At 46.1% G+C, this 22376-nt stretch overlaps 1 protein-coding gene across 8 annotated transcripts in view; it reads left to right on the top strand.

Annotated features, from left to right (window-relative positions):
- TMEM269 (transmembrane protein 269) overlaps nucleotides 1-22171 on the top strand; it is a 35987-nt gene extending 13816 nt beyond the window's left edge. For 3 of the 8 annotated variants that reach the window (XM_044996412.1, XM_044996411.1, XM_044996409.1), the window contains 6 exons: nucleotides 2709-2818; nucleotides 4304-4451; nucleotides 8480-8577; nucleotides 13175-13318; nucleotides 15207-15407; nucleotides 18257-22171. In XM_044996412.1, coding sequence (XP_044852347.1) covers nucleotides 4417-4451; nucleotides 8480-8577; nucleotides 13175-13318; nucleotides 15207-15407; nucleotides 18257-18366 — 588 coding nt within the window. In that variant the 5' untranslated portion in view covers nucleotides 2709-2818; nucleotides 4304-4416 and the 3' untranslated portion in view covers nucleotides 18367-22171. Of the gene's footprint in view, nucleotides 1-1853; nucleotides 2819-4303; nucleotides 4452-8479; nucleotides 8578-13174; nucleotides 13319-15206; nucleotides 15408-18256 lie in introns of those variants that run through there. The other 5 variants (XM_044996414.1, XM_044996413.1, XM_044996415.1 and 2 more) reach the window with 4 other exon arrangements.
- The last annotated feature ends 205 nt before the right edge of the window (nucleotides 22172-22376 follow it).

The raw sequence follows: 22376 nt of genomic DNA, 5'->3' as shown, positions 1-22376 counted from the left end.
GCTGTCCCATCAGGGATTGTTCCTTAAATATATTTCTTAAGTGTTTTGTTTAATTCAGCTGGAAAAGCTAAAGGAATAAAACTGGATATCAGTGGTTAGATTTTTAAATTTAAGACTCTGTGAGGGTCTCTTGTTAAATGTTGCATTTGGTTGCTGAATTCCAACAAAAGCATCAAATAAAATCAGGCGGGTGGTGATTATTGAGTAGGGGAAGGATTGTGTGAATGTTCAGTGTTCAATACACTAGGAATTCAAAAGCAGAGGGAATAGTACCTGATGATGGAATAATTTATAGGCAAAGAAGTCTTTTTTTGTCTTTAAACATCACAGATGTGTTCCATTTGAGAGGTATAGTATGAATTGTGATGTCCACTTGTTGCACCAAACTAAGGAGTTGTTAACTGGTGTTTTGGGATATGAATGAAGAGAGCTGTTCACTTAAAATACCGTTTTAGCACATAAAACATGCACTATATTATGCCCATCTTGCAAAGTATGTTCCTAAATAGGATCTGGCTGGGACAGTACCTGGATAGGAATCCTCCAAGGATCACCTGAGGTTCTTCTGCAAAATTACATAGGGAAGACAAAAGTCTCACCTTGGGTAGACACCAAATCCAGCTAGTGCAAGCTTGGGATGTTTTGCAGCACTCCCTGCAACCTGGCTGCACTGTCCTCACAATAGAGAGGAAGAACAAGTTCCCTTCTAACTGATAGAGGAAACCAAGTCCCAGTGCTAAAGGTTCCTGCTGGAAAATATAGAATGCAGGTGAATTAACATAAAACAAAGCAAACGGGTACAAAGCAGAATGTGTGTAACCCAGGAAAACACTCTGCAGGCTGGAATGAATGGGGCTCAGCCTGGCACTCTGGGTACGGAGGGCTGCTTGCAAGGCACTGTGGTGGTCTTAAGCCCTCCATAAATGCTATTTTCAAGGGTTGCAAGGGGCTATGTACCATTTAAATCCCATTCAAGTGGGCCTTCTGCCCAGGGCTGTTTCAGTTGCGGGAAACCCGGAACCCCAGTTCTTTTCAATGGGCTGCCCAGTAAAACAGGACCTGATGCCAGGTCACTTGTAACATACGAAACTACACTCATGCCTAGTACAAAGCCATTAAAGTCAATGGTGTTACATAGGGATGAATTTTGCCCCAGAGAATAAAATGAGTGAGTGAACAAAATGATTGAAATGGCTTCTTACCATTGGCTATTTTCAGTTTCCATAGTTACACAAAGGTGGACAAGTGAGGGCAGGGGTGTTTTTTCTTTTGTTCCTGCCCTTCCCTCCCGTTTTTGTAGGGGGGGGGAGGGTGTTTACGTATAGGTGGCCTTCTATTCCTTTGATAAACAGTAATATTGAAGTCTTTAAATTACTGAGATGAAACGTTAAAGTGCAATTATAATATATTTAAAACTGTTATTTCTCTATTGCTGTTCCCAATCTCCAACCAGCAGCACAATTTAAAAAGCACTCGAGATAGAGACAAGACTCTTCCCTTGGTTGCATCTGGTGAATTGTGTGGGAGTGCATGGGTGTAATCCTGTAAACAGCCTTATCCCTGCAAATATAATGAGCCAGTATCACCAGTACACATTGCATCACCACAGCAGCATAAAGGATCTACGTGGCTGCAGACTTGGTTTAAATGGTTGTTGAAGATGGGTTTATTGCTGCTTTTAATCATCGTAACAATACAGAGCTGCCAAAGTCAGGTGGCATATTTGATCCCAAATCTACAAATAAACATGCATTTAATTCATATGGAAATCACCTTGATTTCTTGTATGTTACTTCCCTCTCTTTCCATGGTGTCTGTGATCTTTGACATTTCTCTTAGCTTGTGGTAAAAGAACACGACCTGCAAAAATGGAACAGATGTTAAAAGAACCAATAGTCCAGCTGTTCAGCTTTTGATGGTTACAAAAGAATCTGTCTGTTCTTTAGATTTCATGTTACTGAATATTTTTCAGCCAGTTCATTTGAAAAGTTGGATGTAATTGACTGCTCCCCACAAGCCCTGAGCACAGGAAACATTCCTGCATTTTCACCTTGGGAGATTTGTTAGTAGGACTGGTCCAGCTGTTTTTTAAGCAGGTATCTCATTTCAGTGATTCATGCGCACTAATTTGACAATCAGTTTGGTTTTAGTCAATTAAAACATTTCAAATGCGCCCACTGATGTAAATGGTGCCTCTTCTAACAACCTTTTTGCTGTGTTTTATGTTAATCCAAATGGGATTGTTTGTAATGTGGGGTAAATAGACTTCATAGTCCTCCGGGTGCATGTTTTATCTGCTCAAGTATTACGTTTAAGTGGACTAAACGTACTGTTCCTCTGACTTTGCCTAGAATGGACACAGCTTTACAGTTTTGATGGGATGTTTAACAGTTATTTTTAAAAATAACTTGTGCTTTTGTACAAAGAGCAAACAAGTGAGCAGGTCACTGAAGTTTAAAAAGAATAAGCCTGGCTGCAGATGGTACCTTCAAATGGGGGCCCATGGCTGCCTCGTGGGAAATCTGTTTTCACAAGAGCAAGTGCTAGTGAAACTTGGATAAAGATGTGTCTTACAAGATACTGGCTGTGACTGTATTGTCCCAGTATGAGCCTTGGGAGGGCTTGACGGGAGGGCGGTAAAGCCGGGTACACCAATCTGACTCGTTTCACATTGATGGCTTTTGCTCTGACATGCTGTTTTCTTTCAGATGAAGAATCTCATGAACTTGCCTGGCTTTGGAAACACGTCAAGGGCAGGGTGCAAAACACACTAGTAGGACATGACCCTTAACCTTTTCTCTAAAGAGTAGCCCTATAGGTATATAAGATAAATAGAGCTTAAAACGTGGGGTTGGTTTTATTGTAAGTTTGGTTTTTGGTTTTTTTTCCTAAGTAAAAATAATGTTTGTTTTAATGGTTGGGTGTGGGGGAGTAAAGCAGAAACAGCTTTAAGAATTTTCTGATAAGCTTTTTAAAAAATGCATATTCAATTGTATAATTGTGGCACGTGGTTATAGAATGGGGTGAATGAAAGCTAATGGGGCGACTGGGCTGAACATCTGAAGAGTGAATTGCTTTCATTTGTGATGTTATCTTTGGCTGCAGTGGCCTAGAACTCAATTGATGTGTTGCCCCCAATTTCTTGCAAAACTAACGTGCACAAAGTCCCATCACTTTCGGCCAGCACAAGCCCTATGCTCCATTTAAACCCAGTTTTGATGCCTTCAGTGGTGCGTAGGCTTTGTGCTAGCCCCCTGCACAGGAATGTCACCTCCTATGAATAAAAAGTCTCTAGAGGTAGCAATTCTTCTGGGCTACTACCTGAGATAACATCTGATTGTTGCAGTCTTTCCTCCCCTCCCTCCTGTGCTATTCAGGGGAGGGGGGGCTAAAGGGAGCGAGGAAGGCAAAAGGCATCCATCCCTATGAACATATACACGTGTGTGTGTGTGTGTGTATAAGAATGCAAAGGCTGCAAATGGCCAGATCATGGCAAGAGCTGAGTGAGTGAGGACATGCAGTGCCTAGTCATTAGGCAGGTGTGAAACGATAAGGCTGAAAGTGCATGAAAACACTCTGAGCAGCGTGTATGGTAACAACACCTCTGGGAGCTAATCTCACATTAGTCGACTCATGATGTGGGGCAGAAGGGCTACAGCCAGGCTGGCATGTTAGCACTGACAGCTGCCAAAGGAAGCACCGAGATGAGTGCTGGCCCCTTTTAATGGCAGAGGAACTGCCGGCTGACTCAGGTCTCCCCACGAAGAACAACAGTCAGGTACTAATTTACACACCAATAGCAGGAAAACTCCCCTCTTTGTAAGGCTGTCCCAAAAGCAAACTTCTGAAGGAAGGACCTCAATATAGAGTATTGGAGTTGGGGGGCACTAGTCCTTGTCCCCGTTCCACCACTTTTGCATCAACTCTTTTTAAAATCCAGACTGGGCCGCGATTGGGATTTAGTGTTTTATTGGCTTTACTTTTGTTTAAGGAAAAAAACCTATAAGGCCAAGAAGCTCCTGTCCCCTTTTCACAGCAGTTCTGTGTCCCAGGACACATTGCAGTAGGATCTCCATTAAAAACCTAGCTCCATGTTCACACAATAAAATCGGCCCTCTCTAAGGCTCCCTCAGCTTGACCCTAGAACGGATTCACAGATACTTGGGGAATTTAACTATAGACTCAACGCTGATCCATTGGGCCTTCTCCTGTTCTTCAAGGATCTATGCTTAAATAATTTCCTCTTGGAAAGGCAGCGGCAAAGGTCTTCTCGTCCTGACTGTCTCCCCCTGCTGGGTTCCAGGTATATTTCACCACTTTAAGAAGCTGTTCCTGAGTGAGCAAGCAGGCCGAGCCCAGGCTCTGGAGTTTGTCCGCAAGAATGTCGCCAATGCCCTCTCTGTGGCTAACCTGATCATGGGTCTGTCTTCCGTCCTCTGCAGCCTAAATGGGTAGGTCTGGGGCTGGGGCTTCACACACTGGTGTGGTTTCATGGGAGGGACTGCTTAAAAATTGGCAGGGGTGGAGGGAGGGACAGGGAATCCTCATTATAATCAATGGCAAAACTTCCGTTTGCTCCACTGGGGGAAGAGCCAGGGCCACTAAGGCCATGGTTACATTTGAAAAGACGACAGGGGTGTGAATGGCGGAGCGCACCAGAGAGCTGCACACTAACTGCCCTGTGTGGACACTCCTGCTGCAAACCAGTAGGGACTTAGTGCATGTGAATCCAGTTGTCTTTCCAACTGGACTCTGTTAATGTAAACTAAGAACCTTTTAGTTCATGCCCACAGTGTGCACAGGGGACAGCTAAAGCGCAGCTCTGGTGCACGCTGCGGTTTGCCCCCCTTAGCTGCACTGCGGTGCTGTGTAGACAAACCATTAGCTAACACGGGTGCATTTCAAAACGTGACACTTTGCCCTCGGGTGGGCGTGGCCTAAGGTGACCAGCTTGCAGTTTGTCCCGACATCTCCAAGGTGACAGCTATCAGCTGGTGAGGGATGGCTGTTGCCTCAAGGAATTTCTGTGCTATGTCCTGCCATGATTTACACCCTCTGCCCCCTGGTGGACTTCAGTGGAATGCCTGGACCGTAAATCAGGATAAGAATTGGCCCATGTAGCATAAAATTTCTCTGCACTGCATTATCAGTGAGCTGCCAAGGTACCTCCTCCAGGCTAAGTAAGCAACACTGGCGGTAGGAAAGAAAAGAGGCCTGGTGAGGTAACAAAGCAGCGAAGGGATTGAAGAATGTTAAACCAGGCCCAGGGGAATATATTCAAGGTTGTCTTCCACCCATCTGAGTAGGGGTTTCCATAAATTTCTGCAGGATGCCAAAAGGACCTTTCCTTATACAATGTCCTGTGAGGATACCCAGCTAACACTATTCCCTGGACTTAATCACTTGTTAATTTACACGGTGCTGGAATGGAATGGCCAGTCCTGCAGCCCTGCTCAGATACCGCTCCTGTTGACATCACTGTAGGGATGTGCCTCCATTCAGACTGCTAAATCGGGTCTGAAATCTCATCGGGGCTTGTCAAACAGGGAATCACTTCTGCTCATAAAATAGAATAAAAAGAGAAGAGCTGATCATCCCAGACTTTTATCCTCCAGAGACACATTTGAAATAGTCTTTAAGAGAACAACAGATCGCTCATGGCTCAGGAATTATTTCCACATGGTATCACTTGTGTGCTGTGTTTCGTTCAGGAGGATGAATCACAGGGAGACATTTTCCTGGAGCAAAGCCAACCTGGCAGTCTAGTGTGTCGTTATTGCTCTCCTTAGCTTCACTTTAAGCCTGTCTACCCTACCGCTACCAAAACAGAGTTGGAGGCTCAGTAAAAGGGCTGGTTTCGCATTAGTGTAAATTGGCGTAGCGCCACTGCTGAGAGTAAGGTTCTGTAATTGAGCCTTGGTCACGTGCCAGGCTTTAGTGTCGTTATGTGACCTGGCTACAATATGGCAGGCTCCTGTGCACACTACAGATCTGATCGTGGTGCACATGACTCTGCTGTGGTAACACAGATGGCTCCCTAAGGCACTATTTATGTTAATGTTAAAGTGAGGGGGGAAGGGAGATGCCAAGCAATATAGCCCCAAAATTTAGGCTTGGGCATTTTTTAAACAAAAAAGTAGTCTGTAAAGTCAATAGAAACATTTTGTTATTTGGCACTTAGCTCAGGTGGTAGCAGACTCTGCTTTCGTACATGGAGAAGCCGAGTTCTAGCCTGGCTGGTACTGCAAACTGCCAGGAGTTGGTGGTGTGCAGTGTAGTGAAAACGATGAAATTACAGTACAAACATTTTGATCCATGGTGCAAACAAAAATTGTGCAAGAAAGAACAGAATAGGACACCCCAGGACCTAATTTGGGGATATTTCTGTAGCATCCGTTACTGTTGTTTCTAAGTGGTATGAAACCATACAATTTTGGGTCTGCACCCAAATATCCCATTTCTCAAACTGGAGGTCCTGACCCAAAAGGGGTCTCAAGACTATTGTAGGGTGGGCATGTGGGCAGTGGCGGCCACTGGCCAGGCACCCCGCTCTGAAGGTAGCGCCGCTGCCAACAGAAGCACAGAGATAAGGGCAGCACTCTTTTGCGGTGCTATCAGCAGCAGCACTGCTTTCAGAGCTGGGTGCCCAGCCAGCAGCCACCGCTCTCCATCCACCCACCTCTGAAGGCAGCGCAGACGGAAGGGTGGCAATACCGTGACCTCCCACACACACACAATAGCCAGTTTTCACGCAGGAGACCAGATTTCATGGTGCATGACTTGTTTTTCATGGCCATGAATTTGGTACAGCCCTTTTTATGAATCATATCTAGGAACCTCTGTGATCATCGAATACCTGCAGGGAAATGTATTAACTCGGTTTGGACGAGAGATGCTCACTCTTTCTCCCTCAAGGTGAAGTGAACAACAAATTAGGTCCATGGGGATGATGGATGAACTGATACTCCTTGAAGGACAGGGATTCTGTTGCCGTGTGGATACCACCTTGTACCCGTTCACAGCAACCAAATGGAGCTGTACTACAGCAGCCTAAGGGATGTGCCTGGCGCACAGGAATTAAGAGGCGGTGCTTATGAAAGCAGTGATGCCATGGGTGGCGGATGGAGCCCCACTTTGGGGAGGCTAGCCCCCACTCCACCCCTTCCCCTTGCCCCCCTCCGTGGCCAGAGCTCCGAGACCACCCTGCCCCCACCCCCTCACCAGAGGAGCCCCAGGCCAGCCCCACCTACTTAGAGGAGCCCTGAGCTGGCTAGAGCTGCCCCCAGAGACCCCAGGCTGCCCTGCGGGAAAAGTCAAAAGCTCTTCTCTTCTTCTCTCTTCCAGAAGACGAACCTGAGCTTTTGCAATGCCCCATGCAGCTTCAGGGGCAGCTGAGAGGCAGTATGTGTACTAGGTTTGTCAGTAATCTCCCTGGAGTCCAGCGAGTTACTGATGAACCCAGGAAGCTGAGTAGCACATCCCGTTGACCCGGAACCTGCATGGGGCATCATACAAGCAAAAACTTCCCCACCAAACCCGCAAGCAGGGTCCGGCGGCAACGGCTGCTCTAGGGGAGGCTGCGCCTATTCTACCCACCGCTCATGAGTCGTGCCTTGGCCAGGTCTTACAGTAACTCGCAGAGCACAGGAGGCCGCAGCACTGTACTGCTAGTCAGCATCCTGTTGTTCAGTTGGACCAAATTCTGTCCTCCTTTTACACCCGGGAGGGACAGAGGCACAACTTGAATAAAAATGGAGGGGCCCTTGGAATGACAATGCAGGAGATCCATAGGCACATTGAGGGGGACATCAACAGGAGAGTTGGGGAGGGACTTATTTTGCACTGCAAAAATGATTGCACCTCTGCTGAGGCATCTTAGAACACTGGTCTACCAAATTTGTTTTGGCTGCTTGACCTCCCTGTGAAGCTCTTATGCACGTTAATCTGGTTTGGTCAAGGCCATGGCATCCCAGACACACTACTGACTTCCCTCCTCCTCCTCCTCTCCTGTGTGATTATCCTCTAAGGGGGGAGGACTGTACCTGATTCCCTATTGAAGCCCATCAGCCCCTGCCTGTGGTCAAGGTCAATCAAGTCACCTTCCTCCAAGGCTGAGCAAGTGGCACGTGTATGGGCCAGGACTTTTGTCTCCCCCACATCACAGAGTGGAATTTGCTCCTCCACTGTAAGTGCTGCTTCCCTTTCCGGAGAGCCTGTGTGAACAAGGCACCAGGAGGTGCAGGCCTGGCCCCTCGGGGAGCTATGGCCTGGGAGGTGGGAAAGGCAGAGGCGTAACACAACATCTGGGAGTGAGCTCTGGTTTCAGGCTCCTGCACTGATGCAGAGCCATGCACATTCCAGCTTCACAGGGTGTCTCCCAGCAACCCTGAAGATTAATGCTCTTGTTACCTGTTAAAAACCTCAGAACCTGACGTAGCCATGGAGACACTAATGTCCTTCCCTTGCTCTTTTCCTCTAGGCAATACCACTGTGCTTGCTGGCTGCTCCTGATTGGATTCCTGCTTGACCTAGCTGATGGAGCGGTTGCTAGGCAACTGAATGCTTGCTCAGCCCTGGGTGAGTTCCATCTTGTCCTCCTCTAGAAGCTCAGAATACTAGGCCTGTTACTCAGGCTGTGAGACAGGCAATGTCCATCTACATAATGAACAAACGAGACATACCAGGTCCACTCATCCCTGATGGGCAGGATAAACTGCGCCTAAGGATAAAATTAGCCCACAGACTGTATTGCTACCCCCCTCCTCCCCACTGCACTGGTTGCAAATTAAAGACCCAAGCTCAATAGCCATTAAACGTTGTGCCTCCCCTGGTAGCCAGGCAGCAGCAGCAGTTTTCTCCAGTAGTTCTCGTGAATGGTGGCACTGCAGAGAGGCCGTTAGGAAGCACTAAAACAACCATATCAGTTTGACCTGTAGATATGAAAAACACAGGTGGGGAGCAAATTCCATGTGTGTGTGGGGAAAATAACATAGGCCTCAACCCTTGCCTGTGGACAGAGGAAACGTACTGCATCCCTGTCCAGAGGCTGTAGAATGGAGGCCTCTGCTGCACTGTTCCACTTCCAGTGGGGATCCACATATGTGGATGGGAGCTCTCCATTCATCTTCCACCATCAGACTGACTGCAAAGAGCCCTTCTGGCTTGGCCCAAGATCTGTGTGAAACACTGGGAGTGGTGAGTTTTGCCAGTGGGTGGGTTTAAAACCCTTCTAATTCTGCAGGGAGGCAGCTTCCGTGGATAACCTATACATGATCTGGTGGGGAAACTGAGAGGAACCTCCCTTGGTTTTCTATTGCCACCTGTTTTTTTCCCACCCAGCTATTTGGGCCATAATATCGATTGCTCTACATCAGCTCATGCAGCATGCTAGTGGGAGAGTCTGCTTGGAGGCAGAGAGAAATTGTATATTTGATCCAAATTTCCTGTGCAGTCCGGCTTCATCTGTTATCATCCTTCAGAGCAGAGCGAAGAGCGCATATATGGTGTGGTCCTAGGTTTCCCAGACCTGCATTGCCACAGGAATATGTGAACACAGGATCAGCCTTGCAAGGGCAGAGGGCTAAATACAGTATCCAAAAGAGAAGTTCATGAGATGAACAGGGATCTGGGGCCCAGTGCTACGTTTTTAGCCCACCCTAAGCCTCCACTGCAGTCACTGGGCTCAGGTTCACCATTGCCCTGCACTTGGGGGAGTCATTTACACAAGTGCAAAGTGAGTATCCGAATGGTGGCACTGCACACCTGTGTTGGACTGGTGTGAACGATAGGCCCATGGCAACACCGAAGGGGCCTTGGGAGTGCAAGGACTATACATCCAGGCCCCTGGACATTCCCAGGTTGTTTCTCTGTGATCGACTCTCTGTGCCCCATGTAGGAGTGTTCCTGTGCATGTAGCCAGGGTAAGTCCATGTTTGGGACTGGAGCAGTTTGCTTAGAGTTGAGCTGGGACACTGCTTCCATCTGAGCAGCTCGGCCTCTGGCCCTGCTGCCTCATAGGAAAAAGGCTTTGTGGTGCTCTCCAGGTTTGTTGTCTCTCAGTGACTCAAGATCAGGTGCGCTTGGTTTATAAGCAGCATTTTTCTAACTGGCAGCCCTGCAAGGTGCCTTTGGGAACCAGGAGTCAAGCTAGGTTGTACCATAAGGCTCGGGGAGTTAACGGTTCTGACGGTTCACAGGCCAGAACCGACTCTTGCTCCCTCTGCTGTAGCTTGGCTCTCCGGGGCCAATGGGAATAAAACCAACAACATTTATTTTAGTCAGTGAAGTTGGCAGATGAGGCTCTGATACACCCAGGGAGCATAGAAGAAGGTGCCAATTTTAAAAGAAAGGGTCTTCAGGGTCCCACTCCCCCTGCACCTAAACCAACCCAATGAGCCACCCACATCCGGATCCCCACCCTACTGAGCCCCAACCAGCTGCACCTGGATCCCCATGCCACTGAGCCCCACTCCCCCAGCATCTGGACCCTCCCACTGAGCTCCTCACACCCAGACCCCACTGTTAAGCCTCAACCACCTTCACCTGGATCATAGAATATCAGGGTTGGAAGGAACCTCAGGAGGTATCTAGTCCAACCCCCTGCTCAAAGCAGGACCAATTTCCAACTAAATCATCCCAGCCAGGGCTTTGTCAAGCCTGACCTTAAAAACCTCTAAGGAAGGAGATTCCACCACCTCCCTAGGGAACCCAATCCAGTGCTTCACCACCCTCCTAGTGAAATAGTGTTTCCTAATATCTAACCTAAACCTCCCCCACTGCAACTTGAGGCCATTGCTCCTTGTTCTGTCATCTGCTACCACTGAGAACAGTCTAGACCCACGATCTTTGGAACCTCCTTTCAGGTAGTTGAAAGCAGCTATCAAATCCCCCCTCATTCTTCTCTTCTACAGACTAAACAATCCCAGTTCCCTCAGCCTCTCCTCATAAGTCATGTGCTCCAGCCCCCTAATCAATTTTGTTGCCCTCTGCTGGACTCTTTCCAATTTTTCCACATCCTTCTTGTAGTGTGGGGCCCAAAACTGGACACAGATGAGGCCTCATCAATGTCGAGTAGAGGGGAACGATCACATCCCTCGATCTGCTGGCAGTGCCCCTACTTATACAGCCCAAAATGCTGTTAGCCTCCTTGGCAACAAGGGCACACTGTCAACTCATATCCAGCTTCTCGTCCACTGTAACCCCTAGGTCCTTTTCTGCAGAACTGCTGCCTAGCCATTCGAAACCTAGTCTGTAGCAGTGCATGGGATTCTTCCGTCCTAAATGCAGGACTCTGCACTTGTCCTTGTTGAACCTCATCAGGTTTCTTTTGGCCCAGTCCTCTAATTTGTCTAGGTCCCTCTGTATCCTGTCCCTACCCTCCAGCGTATCTACCACTCCTCCCAGTTTAGTGTCATCTGCAAACATGCTAAGGGTGCAGTCCACACCATCCTCCAGATCGTTAATGAAGATATTGAACAAAACTGGCCCCAGGACCGACCCTTGGGGCCCACTGCTTGATACCGGCTGCCAACTAGACATGGAGCTGTTGATCACTACCCGTTGAGCCCGACGATCTAGCCAGCTTTCTATCCACCTTATAGTCCATTCATCCAGCCTATACTTCTTTAACTTGCTGGCAAGAATACTGTGGGAGACCGTATCAAAAGCTTTGCTAAAGTCAAGGAATAACACATCCACTGTTTTCCCCTCATCCACAGAGCCAGTTATCTCTTCATAGAAGGCAATTAGGTTAGTCAGGCATGACTTGCCCTTGGTGAATCCATGCTGACTATTCCTGATCACTTTCCTCTCCTCTAAGTGCTTCAGAATTGATTCCTTGAGGACATGCTCCATGATTTTTCCAGGGACTGAGGTGAGACTGACTGGCCTGTAGTTCCCCGGATCCTCCTCCTTCCCTTTTTTAAAAGATGGGCACTACATTAGCTTTTTTCCAGTCATCCAGGACCTCCCCGATCGCCGTGAGTTTTCAAAGATAATGGCCAGTGGCTCTGCAATCACATCCGTGAACTCCTTTAGCACCCTTGGATGCAGCACATCAAGTCCCATGGACTTGGGCTCATCCAGTTTTTCTAAATAGTCCTGAACCACTTCTTTCTCCACAGAGGGCTGGTCACCTCCTCCCCATGCTATGCTGCCCAGTGCAGCTGTCTGGGAGCTGACCTTGTTCGTGAAGACAGAGGCAAAAAAAATCATTGAGTACATTAGCTTTTTCCACATCCTGTCACTAGGTTGCCTCCCTCATTCAGTAAGGGGCCCACACCTCTCTGGAGGTGAAAGGAGTTGCACCAGAAAGTGGAGGGAGTTTAAAATGTGCCTAGCTGACTCTTCCAAGTGATTTGTAAAATCAAAGATCAAAACTAGCCTCTTCCGATCTGCCAAAGCTGGAACATCTTCCCCGCCATCGCCTGCCTCACTGGAGCCCAAACCAGAGAGTAACCCCCCCCACACATCCCTTACTTAGTTCTTCCAGTGGTTCATTATTAGGGTGACCAGCCAGCAAGTGTGAAAAATCGGGATGGGGTGGGGGGTAATAGACAAAGCCCCAAATATCGGGACTGTCCGTATAAAATTGGGACATCTGGTCACCCTCTTTATCTTCACGGTTACACAATTGGGCCTTATTTCCACTTGAGCGTAACTAGCTTCTGCTTCCAGCTAGTTTGGGGGAGGGATAGCTCAGTGGTTTGAGCATTGGCCTGCTAAACCAAGGGTTGTGAGTTCAATCCTTGAGGGGGCCATCTGGGGCAAAATCAGTACTTGGTCCTGCTAGTGAAGGCAGGGGGCCAGACTCAATGACCTTTTAAGGTCCCTTCCAGTTCTAGGAGATAGGTAATAATTGGAGATATACCATTTATTACCTTACCTAGCTCTTGGCTCTTATTCTGCCTTGGCTGGACTGAAGAGCCCCCTGCTGTCAGAAATCCCCCTGTCTAGACACCTATGGGTCATGAGCAAGGCATGGATGTAGCTCTTTAGTCTCTGTAAGGGACATGCTGTGGTGGGGCGACGGTGCTAGTTGTGTCCGGCCCAGGGAGTTCCCTAGTGGGTGATGCTAGACTCACCCCAAGAGCACTGCTGGGCTTGGGAAATCCATCTGCCCCTTCCTGCCATTTGTGGTGCTGGTCGCTGAGCAGCTGCTTCTCACTCACTGCAGGTGCCAAGTTGGATGACTTTGCTGACTTCACTTCATTCGGTCTGGCCACAGCTCTGCTGCTGCAGGCTCACGGGATCCTGGATGGCTTGCTGGCTATCGTCTATGTGCTCGCAGTCTTTTCCCGCTTGTGCTTCTTCTCGAGTGGTAAGTGTGTGATCTCCCTTTCTCTGCGTGGGGCTGGAGCATGGCTACAGCCAGTAATAAGGGAGTGTAAGTAGGCTGAAAAGTCCATCACCTCACCTTCTAGTTGTAGGAGTTTATTCAAGGTTCTGTTCTAATCTCTGCTAACATGGGCCAGGCAGCACCTCCTGCTGGGAGGAAATGGAATCAGACAAAAGTGCTGGTCCTGCTTTTTGAACTCCTGTAGCTGAGAAGTATCCGTGCCCTGTGAGTTTCTAAACAGCACAGACTCATTGGTTCTATTTCATATCCACTGCTGCAAGTGATGGCACCTGTGTGTGTGACAGTGCTTGGAGGTGTGGGGGGCCCCAGTCATGGATCTCTGCCACTGGGAAGGAGGGAGAGCAGGTCAGCATCTGGCAGCTGGGCAGCAGTAGGAAGGGTTCAGACTCGCAGGGCCACCATGTTCTCCTTGTGGAGTTTCCTGGTTTCTCTGTCCCACTCCAGCAGAAGATCTAGTGGGAGAGTGTGGGTGAGATGCTGTGTATGTGTTAGAGACTTTCAGCTTTAGTGTCTCTCTTTGTTGTTAACAACACATTAAACTTTCAGACCTGTATCAGTGACCTGTCCCCTTCATTCTTTACTACTTGCCCAATTTTTGTGTCATTTGCAAACTTTATCAGTGATGATGCTATGTTTTCTCCCAGGTTATTGATAAAAATGTGGGGGCAGGGCCAAGAACCAATCCTTGTTGGACCCCACTGGAAACACACCCACTTGATGACGGTTCCCCATTTACAGTTACATTTTGAGACTATACATTAGCCAGTTTTTAGTCCATTGAATGTGTCATGTTCATTTTATATTGCTCTAGTTGTTGAATTAAAATGTTGTGTAGTACCAGGTCACATGCTTTACAGAAGTGTAAGTAAATTACATTAGCAGTGTTATAAATTTGGTTAATAAAAGTAGTCTCATCAAAATATCAAGTTAGTGAGACAGGATCTGTTTTCCATAAGCCCATGTTGATTTGCATTAATTACATTACCTCCTTTTAATTCTTTATTAATAGGGTCCCATATCAGCCACCCCAATATCTTACCTGGGTCGATGTTGGGCAGACAGGCCTACAACTACCTGGGTCAGCCTGTTTACCCTTTTTAAAACTGGCCCAACATTGGCTTTCCTCCAGTCATCTGGGATTTCCCCAGTGCTCCAAGACTCATTGAACATCTGCATTTTCCCTTCCAATAGCTGGAGTGAGAGAGCAACAAAAGAGAAGGTAGAAGAGAGGAAAGCAAGAGGGTGAAAAATCTGTTGGGGAGTAGAAGAGAGGAAAGAAGAAAACAAATGTAGCCCTGATTGGCTAATTTTCCTCCCTCCTTCCCCTCGAGCAATAACCCTTTTTTGGTTGTGATGCCTTTTCTCAGCATTGAGATACTGTGGTGATGGACACAGTAAGCATTGGCCTGCTAAACCCAGGGTTGGGAGCTCAATCCTTGAGGGGGCCATTTAGGGATTTGGGGCAAAAATCTGTCTGGGAATTGGTCCTGCTTTGAGCAGGGGGTTGGACTAGATACCTCCTGAGGTCGCTTCCAACCCTGATATTCTATGGTACAGTATGAACTCCTAGATAGTTTGGTCCACTGTCTAGTCATTGATGTTTTTCAGCTGAGGGAAATGAAAAATACACATAGTAAATGGTGAAACGTGATTTTTAAGTTTTCATTTTTCTTATCTCAGGTGTTACAAATAAAACAAGGGAAGAACTGTTCACATTTTTGGTTAACCTGTCCATGTCCCTTTTTAGGGCTGAACCAAGCATTCTTGTTTATTTCCCAGAATCCTCTGGCTTATAGCTTTGTGGCAATTTGAAAAGGAAAAGTCACCCATTCCTTCCTCTTCCTTGTAGGAATCCCTTTCATGTACCGAGGGCTGCCCTGTCCCTATGCTTCTTCCCTCCTGACTGGCACATACCTCTTGACCGGGGGCAACCTTGTGGTTCTACGGATTGTGGCCATGATAATGATCCTGTTCATGGTTGACCAGGGCTTCTATCCCCATGACAAAGTATTGGAGTCCCAGCTCTGGAAAAAGATGGTCTATGCAGGGGGTAAGTTTTAAAACAAACCAGCACAAAACCTTGGCTCAGTTGTTTCTGATAATACACACAAGGGGTGAGGGCATAGTGCTTGCCCTTCATTATCTAGTCCCTTCTTTGACTTCATTCTTCAGGCCAGCTGACGGAAAGGGTCAAGCTGTCATGGGATAAAAGGGAAGGTCCTTTCATGGATTGAGAACTGGTTAAAGGACAGGGAACAAAGGGTAGGAATTAATGGTAAATTCTCAGAATGGAGAGGGGTAACTAGTGGTGTTCCCCAAGGGTCAATCCTAGGACCAATCCTATTCAATTTATTCATAAATGATCTGGAGAAAGGGGTAAACAGTGAGGTGACCAAGTTTGCAGATGATACTAAACTTCTCAAGATAGTTAAGACCAAAGCAGATTGTGAAGAACTTCAAAAAGATCTCACAAAACTAAGTGATTGGGCAACAAAATGGCAAATGAAATTTAATGTGGATAAATGTAAAGTAATGCACATTGGAAAAAATAACCCCAACTATACATACAACATGATGGGGGCTAATTTAGCTACAACGAGTCAGGAAAAAGATCTTGGCGTCATCGTGGACAGTTCTCTGAAGATGTCCACGCAGTGTGCAGAGGCGGTCAAAAAAGCAAACAGGATGTTGGGTATCATTAAAAAGGGGATAGAGAATAAGACTGAGAATATATTATTGCCCTTATATAAATCCATGGTACGCCCACATCTCGAATACTGTGTACAGATGTGGTCTCCTCACCTCAAAAAAGATATTCTAGCACTAGAAAAGGTTCAGAAAAGGGCAACTAAAATGATTAGGGGTTTAGAGAGGGTCCCATATGAGGAAAGATTAAAGAGGCTAGGACTCTTCAGCTTGGAAAAGAGAAGACTAAGGAGGGACATGATAGAGGTATATAAAATCATGAGTGATGTTGAGAAAGTGGATAAGGAAAAGTTATTTACTTATTCCTATAATACAAGAACTAGGGGTCACCAAATGAAATTAATAGGCAGCAGGTTTAAAACAAATAAAAGGAAGTTCTTCTTCACGCAGCGCACAGTCAACTTGTGGAACTCCTTACCTGAGGAGGTTGTGAAGGCTAGGACTATAACGATGTTTAAAAGGGGACTGGATAAATTCATGGTGGCTAAGTCCATAAATGGCTATTAGCCAGAATGGGTAAGAATGGTGTCCCTAGCCTCTGTTCGTCAGAGGATGGAGATGGATGGCAGGAGAGAGATCACTTGATCATTGCCTGTTAGGTTCACTCCCTCTGGGGCACCTGGCATTGGCCACTGTCGGTAGACAGATACTGGGCTAGATGGACCTTTGGTCTGACCCGGTACGGCCTTTCTTATGTTCTTATGTTATGTTAACTAATGTGAACCAGAGTTCTTGGGAGCTGTATGAAAATATACATTTCTTTTTTGTACTGTGAACCTAAAATAGATATCTAGTGTACAAGTTCTTCAACATGTGTTTGAAACATGAGGGGGTTCTTACTCACCTGACTACAGGGTGTGCCTCTTTAAGAGAAGCAGAAATAAGAATACGTGGAAGGCCCATAGTGCCTGTCATCACAGACGTTGTGAATGCACGCTACAAAACGGGGAAGAGCATTTTCTCAGCTTTTAGGGATCAGCAAACAGGCAGAGGCACAGAAGTCACTTGTGTAATATTACGCAGTGGCCATGTTTTGACTAGGAATAGAACCAGTTTCTCAACTCTCAATTGCTATGATCAAACTCTTAGGTTGTGCTCCCTCCTACCTGAAATAAACCTGGATGATTCAGAAGCATAGAAAGTGTCACGCCAGATCCTATCAATGGTCCATTTAGCTCAGTTTCTTTCTCTGGGAATGGCCAGTACCAGATGCTTCAGAGGAAGGTGTAAAACACTCAACGGCTCATACTGGACAATTGCATTTTTCATTCACAGACGTTTTATGCAGTGTAATTTTGTGAGCTCTATTTTTGAAGTACTTTTCCTCAAGAACGTCTAGTAAGAAGGGAATAAAAGAGAATTCAGTCTTCAGAACTGTGCTGTATTCCTGCTAGTTGATTGTACTCCAACATATCCAGTCAATACCTCTATAAATCTCCACCTGAAACATTAATTCTGGGGTTTTACCAGCCACAGATAACAGACCGTGGCTTGTTTTGTTTTATAGAACCCCAAAATGGAGCCATGAAAGCAGCCAGACAATTATTTTGTCTGACTTACAGCCATGGCATGGAAACTGGTAGAAGCACAGAATTTGTGTGTATACAAAGGTGGGGTCATGAAACTAGGTCACCAGGCTGGCAGCTGCACTGAACACAGTGCTGCAGGAAGGCAGTGTGACAAGAGACAGTTTAACTGATAAATCTTTGATGAGTAGCTGTATGCTGCACAGCAGAGAATCTGAGATGAGAATGGCATTACATCTGCTTCTAGCAGCATCATTTTCCATGTTCACTGTCACAATCTTTAACACAACCTCCTTGAAGGCACTAGGCTTTTGCTTGTGTATAGAAGAGTGTCTCTGGCAGCTTGTACTTTCATGGATTATATATTTCTCTTTTAAGATCATGAAGTACATTATACATGGTGGCAATGGCTCCTTTTGCCACAGAGTTACATGCTGTGAAAGGTGCAAGAGAAGACCAGATCATACTAAACAACCTGTGTCTGGTGTTTTTTAAAAGGACTTATTTCCAGCAGTGAGCAGAAGAATCCTTCAGGCTCAAACCTGCTAGAAAATCTTTCAGTGACAGAAAGGCAGGGATTTGGGGAAGTGCGTGAAATGCATATTTACATTTGTTAACCTTGTCAGTTGTATCTGACCTACTTTTCTGTGCTATTTTCCTGTTGCAGGTATCCTGATGGTTTTGTTCTCTTCCTATTCAATAGTCTCTCTCTACTATCTCGTTTGGTCATCTACTTACATCTTCTTCCCGGTTGCCTTGTGGAGCTGCAAAGTTTAACTGCACGCTTGGTATCGTGTAGATGATGACAGCTTCATGTGTCACCATGATAACCTGCCAAAGGCAACACCTGTGACCTAAATGAAGACTTATCCTCTGTTAACATCCATGAGTTGCCTAATCCTTACTAAAGGTTTCATCATTGCAATCATCTATACTTGAAAGTAACAGCGACAGGATGTCTTGTCACTTCAAATAACACTTTCAAACTGGAGTGGTAGGAAGTATCTGTGTTAACGCAGCTCCTGCAGTTCCCTTGCGTGTTTCAAAGTGTTCATGTAGTGCCTGCTCTCTGACACCACATGTAATAACTAACGTGAAATTTAACACTTGTTAATGGGGAAACTTCATTTAAACTCTCCCAGCTATTTGAGGGTTTGCTGTAGATGTGAGTGTACATATTCCTTACAAAAAGATACTGTCTGGATTTAAGTTGAGAAATTCATTTTCAGATTTTTATTATGCTTAAAATCATGAATTTACAAAGTTATTTGCTTCTTCTAGAGTTGTAGGGCAGGAGACACCCACGATGGGGGTTCCTCTAACGACCCCACAGGCTCAACCTCGCCTGTGGCTCTGGAAGAAGCCCAGGAAGGCTGAGATCAGTATCAGAAGCACTGAGATTGGTATCTTAAGCACTGAGATGTTGATTTGAAAACTGCTGCTTAACCTCTTGATCCAGTGGGCCCAACCTTATGCGGGAGGGCCACAGGAACTTAAGCACGACCTTGGGTGGGCCAAACAGATTTGACAGATTTTAATCAGATTTCAAGGCACCTGTATTGATTTATATTTGAAGTCCAGCTTGTTTCATATGTATTTAGCTAGGTTGTTTCTATGTACAGTATTGTCTGTTTACACACTTGTGTAAACTAAAATGATGTAAACGACAAAACGCTAATGAATCGGCCATTAGTATATTGTGTTGAAGCAGGGTGTGGGCTTTATGAAATGCTCTGGTGGCCTGTAGGTTGGGCTCCCCTGTCCTAACCCAATGAAATGGCATGAAAATAGTTACAGTAAGTTTATTTGTATATTTGTAATACACAGGAGAGCAGAGCAGATGGCTTTTTTCTTAATGGATCACTGAGGGCAATTTGAAATTGCTCTCAGACCTTCTCAGCAACAGCGTTTGCATTTACACGAAAGATGAAAACGTTCTGCCCCTTTCTAGAGGTGGCACAGTGCAGGGGCACAGCTAGGAAATGTTGGTTTAGAAGAGCCAGTGACTAACTGAACATAAGCACGTGACTTACATTGAACTACCTAGTCCTATATTTTCTGCAGATACTGTAGCTGGGCTTTTATCCTGCTCCAAGGGCCTTGGCTTCTCATCAGAGTCTGGGAAAACAGGTGTACCTAAAACCTAGAGTAGTGTTGACTGTTTTAGATAATTATGAACAGCTCCCCATTGAAATGTGAGATCTGTAGATTACAAATTGTAACCACCGACTACTCTAACACTCACATAGAAGTAATCAGACTAGCAAGATCATCTTGTACTGAAACGTATAACCATACATACATTGTACCAGACCAAAATCCCACTGCAGTGGGACCTTACCATTTCAGAGAATCCTGTGCTGAGGGAAGGAAAGTTCTGACTATCCCACTACAAAGCACCTGCCTCTGAGAAGGGAAAAATGTCTTGCAGACCAAGGGATAAAGAATAACCTCTTAAATGTTTGGGATCCTGGTGTAACTACATTGAAGTCTGTGGAGTTGCACCAGATCTGAACTTGGCCCACGTGCAGCTTTGTTGCTTTTACTGGAGTTGTACCTACTGAGGTAGGAATTTGGCCCACTACCTAAACTTCGCTGGTGAAGGGACTTTACCCAACTGTGAATTGTCTTGGCAATGTGAAAACCTCTCCCTGGACATAACTTGGACTGTCCCTGTGGGTTACAAGTCTGAGGCTCAAAACTTCACTCGATGACAGACCAGGGAAATTGACCAAATACATACGCACCTACGTCAGTCTGGGCGTAGCTACTTCAAAGACTATCACAAAACAGTAAAACAAACACTTGAGACCTGATTCTGATCTCTTTGCTGTGGTGTCAATCTGGAGTAACGCCTCTGAAGTCAGACTAACATCTGGGTAAAGCTGGTGTCAGACCAAAATCGGGCCCTCACAGTTCAAGTTATGGCCTCAATTGACAAGTTATGATCTGAGTATCATTCCGATAAAGAAATTTAATTAAAATAACCATTAGATTAACTAGGTTTTAACATTGGTGTCCTTCTGATTAATGATTCAGTCTGAGAGTGATTTGAAAAGAAAATTCCCAAACTAGTGGGATAAGCTCTTTCTGCCTTAGTTTTTTGACAGACACTTGTTCTTACAAAGGGTGAGCTGTCGGGGAAAGCGGGTCATGTAAGCACCTAGCTTCTGCCTCCCACCTTCTCTCGGGTTGTGGAAATGAGCCTGACCTTCACAGTGCGCCCCCGGAGGAGCAGACTCCTGAGAACTGCTGAAGCAAGTCCTGCACCTTGAAGCTCCCTCTCTAGAGGCCTGATCCTGCGAGGCACAGAACGCCTCCCAGGAGATGCAGCTGACTTCACTGGGAACTGAAAGGTGCTCAGCATTTCACTGTGCCAGACCTTGATATTGCTGCTCCTTTGTGTTTGAGTCTTGAAATGACAAACGAGTCACTTGCGTACCCCAGGAGGGCCCATAGAGCAGTCCTTGCATTCACCAGTGCTAGTCGGGCAGAATAGAATGTGGCAGCTGTTGCAGTGGGTCAAAGCAGAGGTGCACTTGACTGTTTTCAAGCCATTGGGTCCCTAATTCTGATTGCATCAGCATCCTTAGAAGTATCTGAACTCGGTCCTGTCGGCTAGAGGGGGTAAAACTAGCCAGGCTGAACAGTGGCTTCCTAGCTGTGCTCAGAAATGCCTTGTTGGAGCCCTAGTCTCTCTCCCAGCCCCTGGAGGAGGGAGAGCCTAAGCTCAGGCATAGCCGCTGTGGCTGATTTGAGTGGCAGTGTATTGCTGCAACCTCTGCAGCCAAAGAATGGCTCCATTATGAGGCCATGAGTATCCCAGTGGAGCAAGGAGAGAGAGTAGCTAGGAATCAACCCATATGGTACCTTATCCCAACACATGCAAAACTGGGGGGAAAACCAGCAGCTTTCCCATTAGGCATAGCCTTCACTCCCAGAGTGCTCTGGCTCTTCCCAAGTGTTTTTTAAACATGGCACCTGATCTGATGCTGTGACTACACAATGCTACGCATTGCTTCCATGTCACCATCTTTTGTTGGCACAGCTAATGGGTTTGAGAGAGTAAAAGCACCAAGCAAGAAGCCACATGGCAAAGTGGACTGTAGCTCATCTGTAGCTGTGAGGTGCGAGACCGGAGACTGTTGCGAAGCTGTTCTGTTCTGGCAATTGAAATGTGAACAAGAGAACACTCAATTGGCAGATGTATCACAAATGTACATAGTAATTTATTATAAGGAAGTAACTGTGGTGTGGGTTTTTATTGTTGAAGTCCTGAATATATTTTAAAGAGAATTAGGTCCATCCCCACCTGAATACTGTGGGGACAGAACTCTTTCATTTCTCCTCTATTGATCGAATCTTTGATGGGGAAGAAAATCATCTGTACCAGCTCTTTTAAAATATGACCTGAAGTCTTGATGTCCTGGAGTTCTATATTTATTTTTTACTGATCACTGTAGTGAAATGTATTTTATTTCTCCCCCCTGCATTTGCTTTATCTGGGGAAAGGGCACAGGAATGGAAAATTGTACTTGAAATTGAAGTTCAATCTCTGGAAATAAAATTTTGGGGAAAAACATCCAATGCTGTGCTTTGTTTGTAAATCTGTTTGCTCCTGGAAAGCAAAGAAGCTGGAGCCTGAAAACGTGAGGAAAATCTTCCACAGTTCTTTCCTTCAAACACAGGCATCTGTGGAATACAACTCTGCTCACTGTAGCTTGACGAATGTGCGTTCCCTGCGAGGCTGGGTGCTGGCAGAATGGCTTGTTTATTAGCATGCAAAG

This window comes from Mauremys mutica, chromosome 21 (assembly GCF_020497125.1).
Source record: "Mauremys mutica isolate MM-2020 ecotype Southern chromosome 21, ASM2049712v1, whole genome shotgun sequence".
Classification (NCBI taxonomy): Eukaryota; Metazoa; Chordata; order Testudines; family Geoemydidae; genus Mauremys; species Mauremys mutica.
This window is presented reverse-complemented; position numbering and strand designations above follow the sequence as displayed.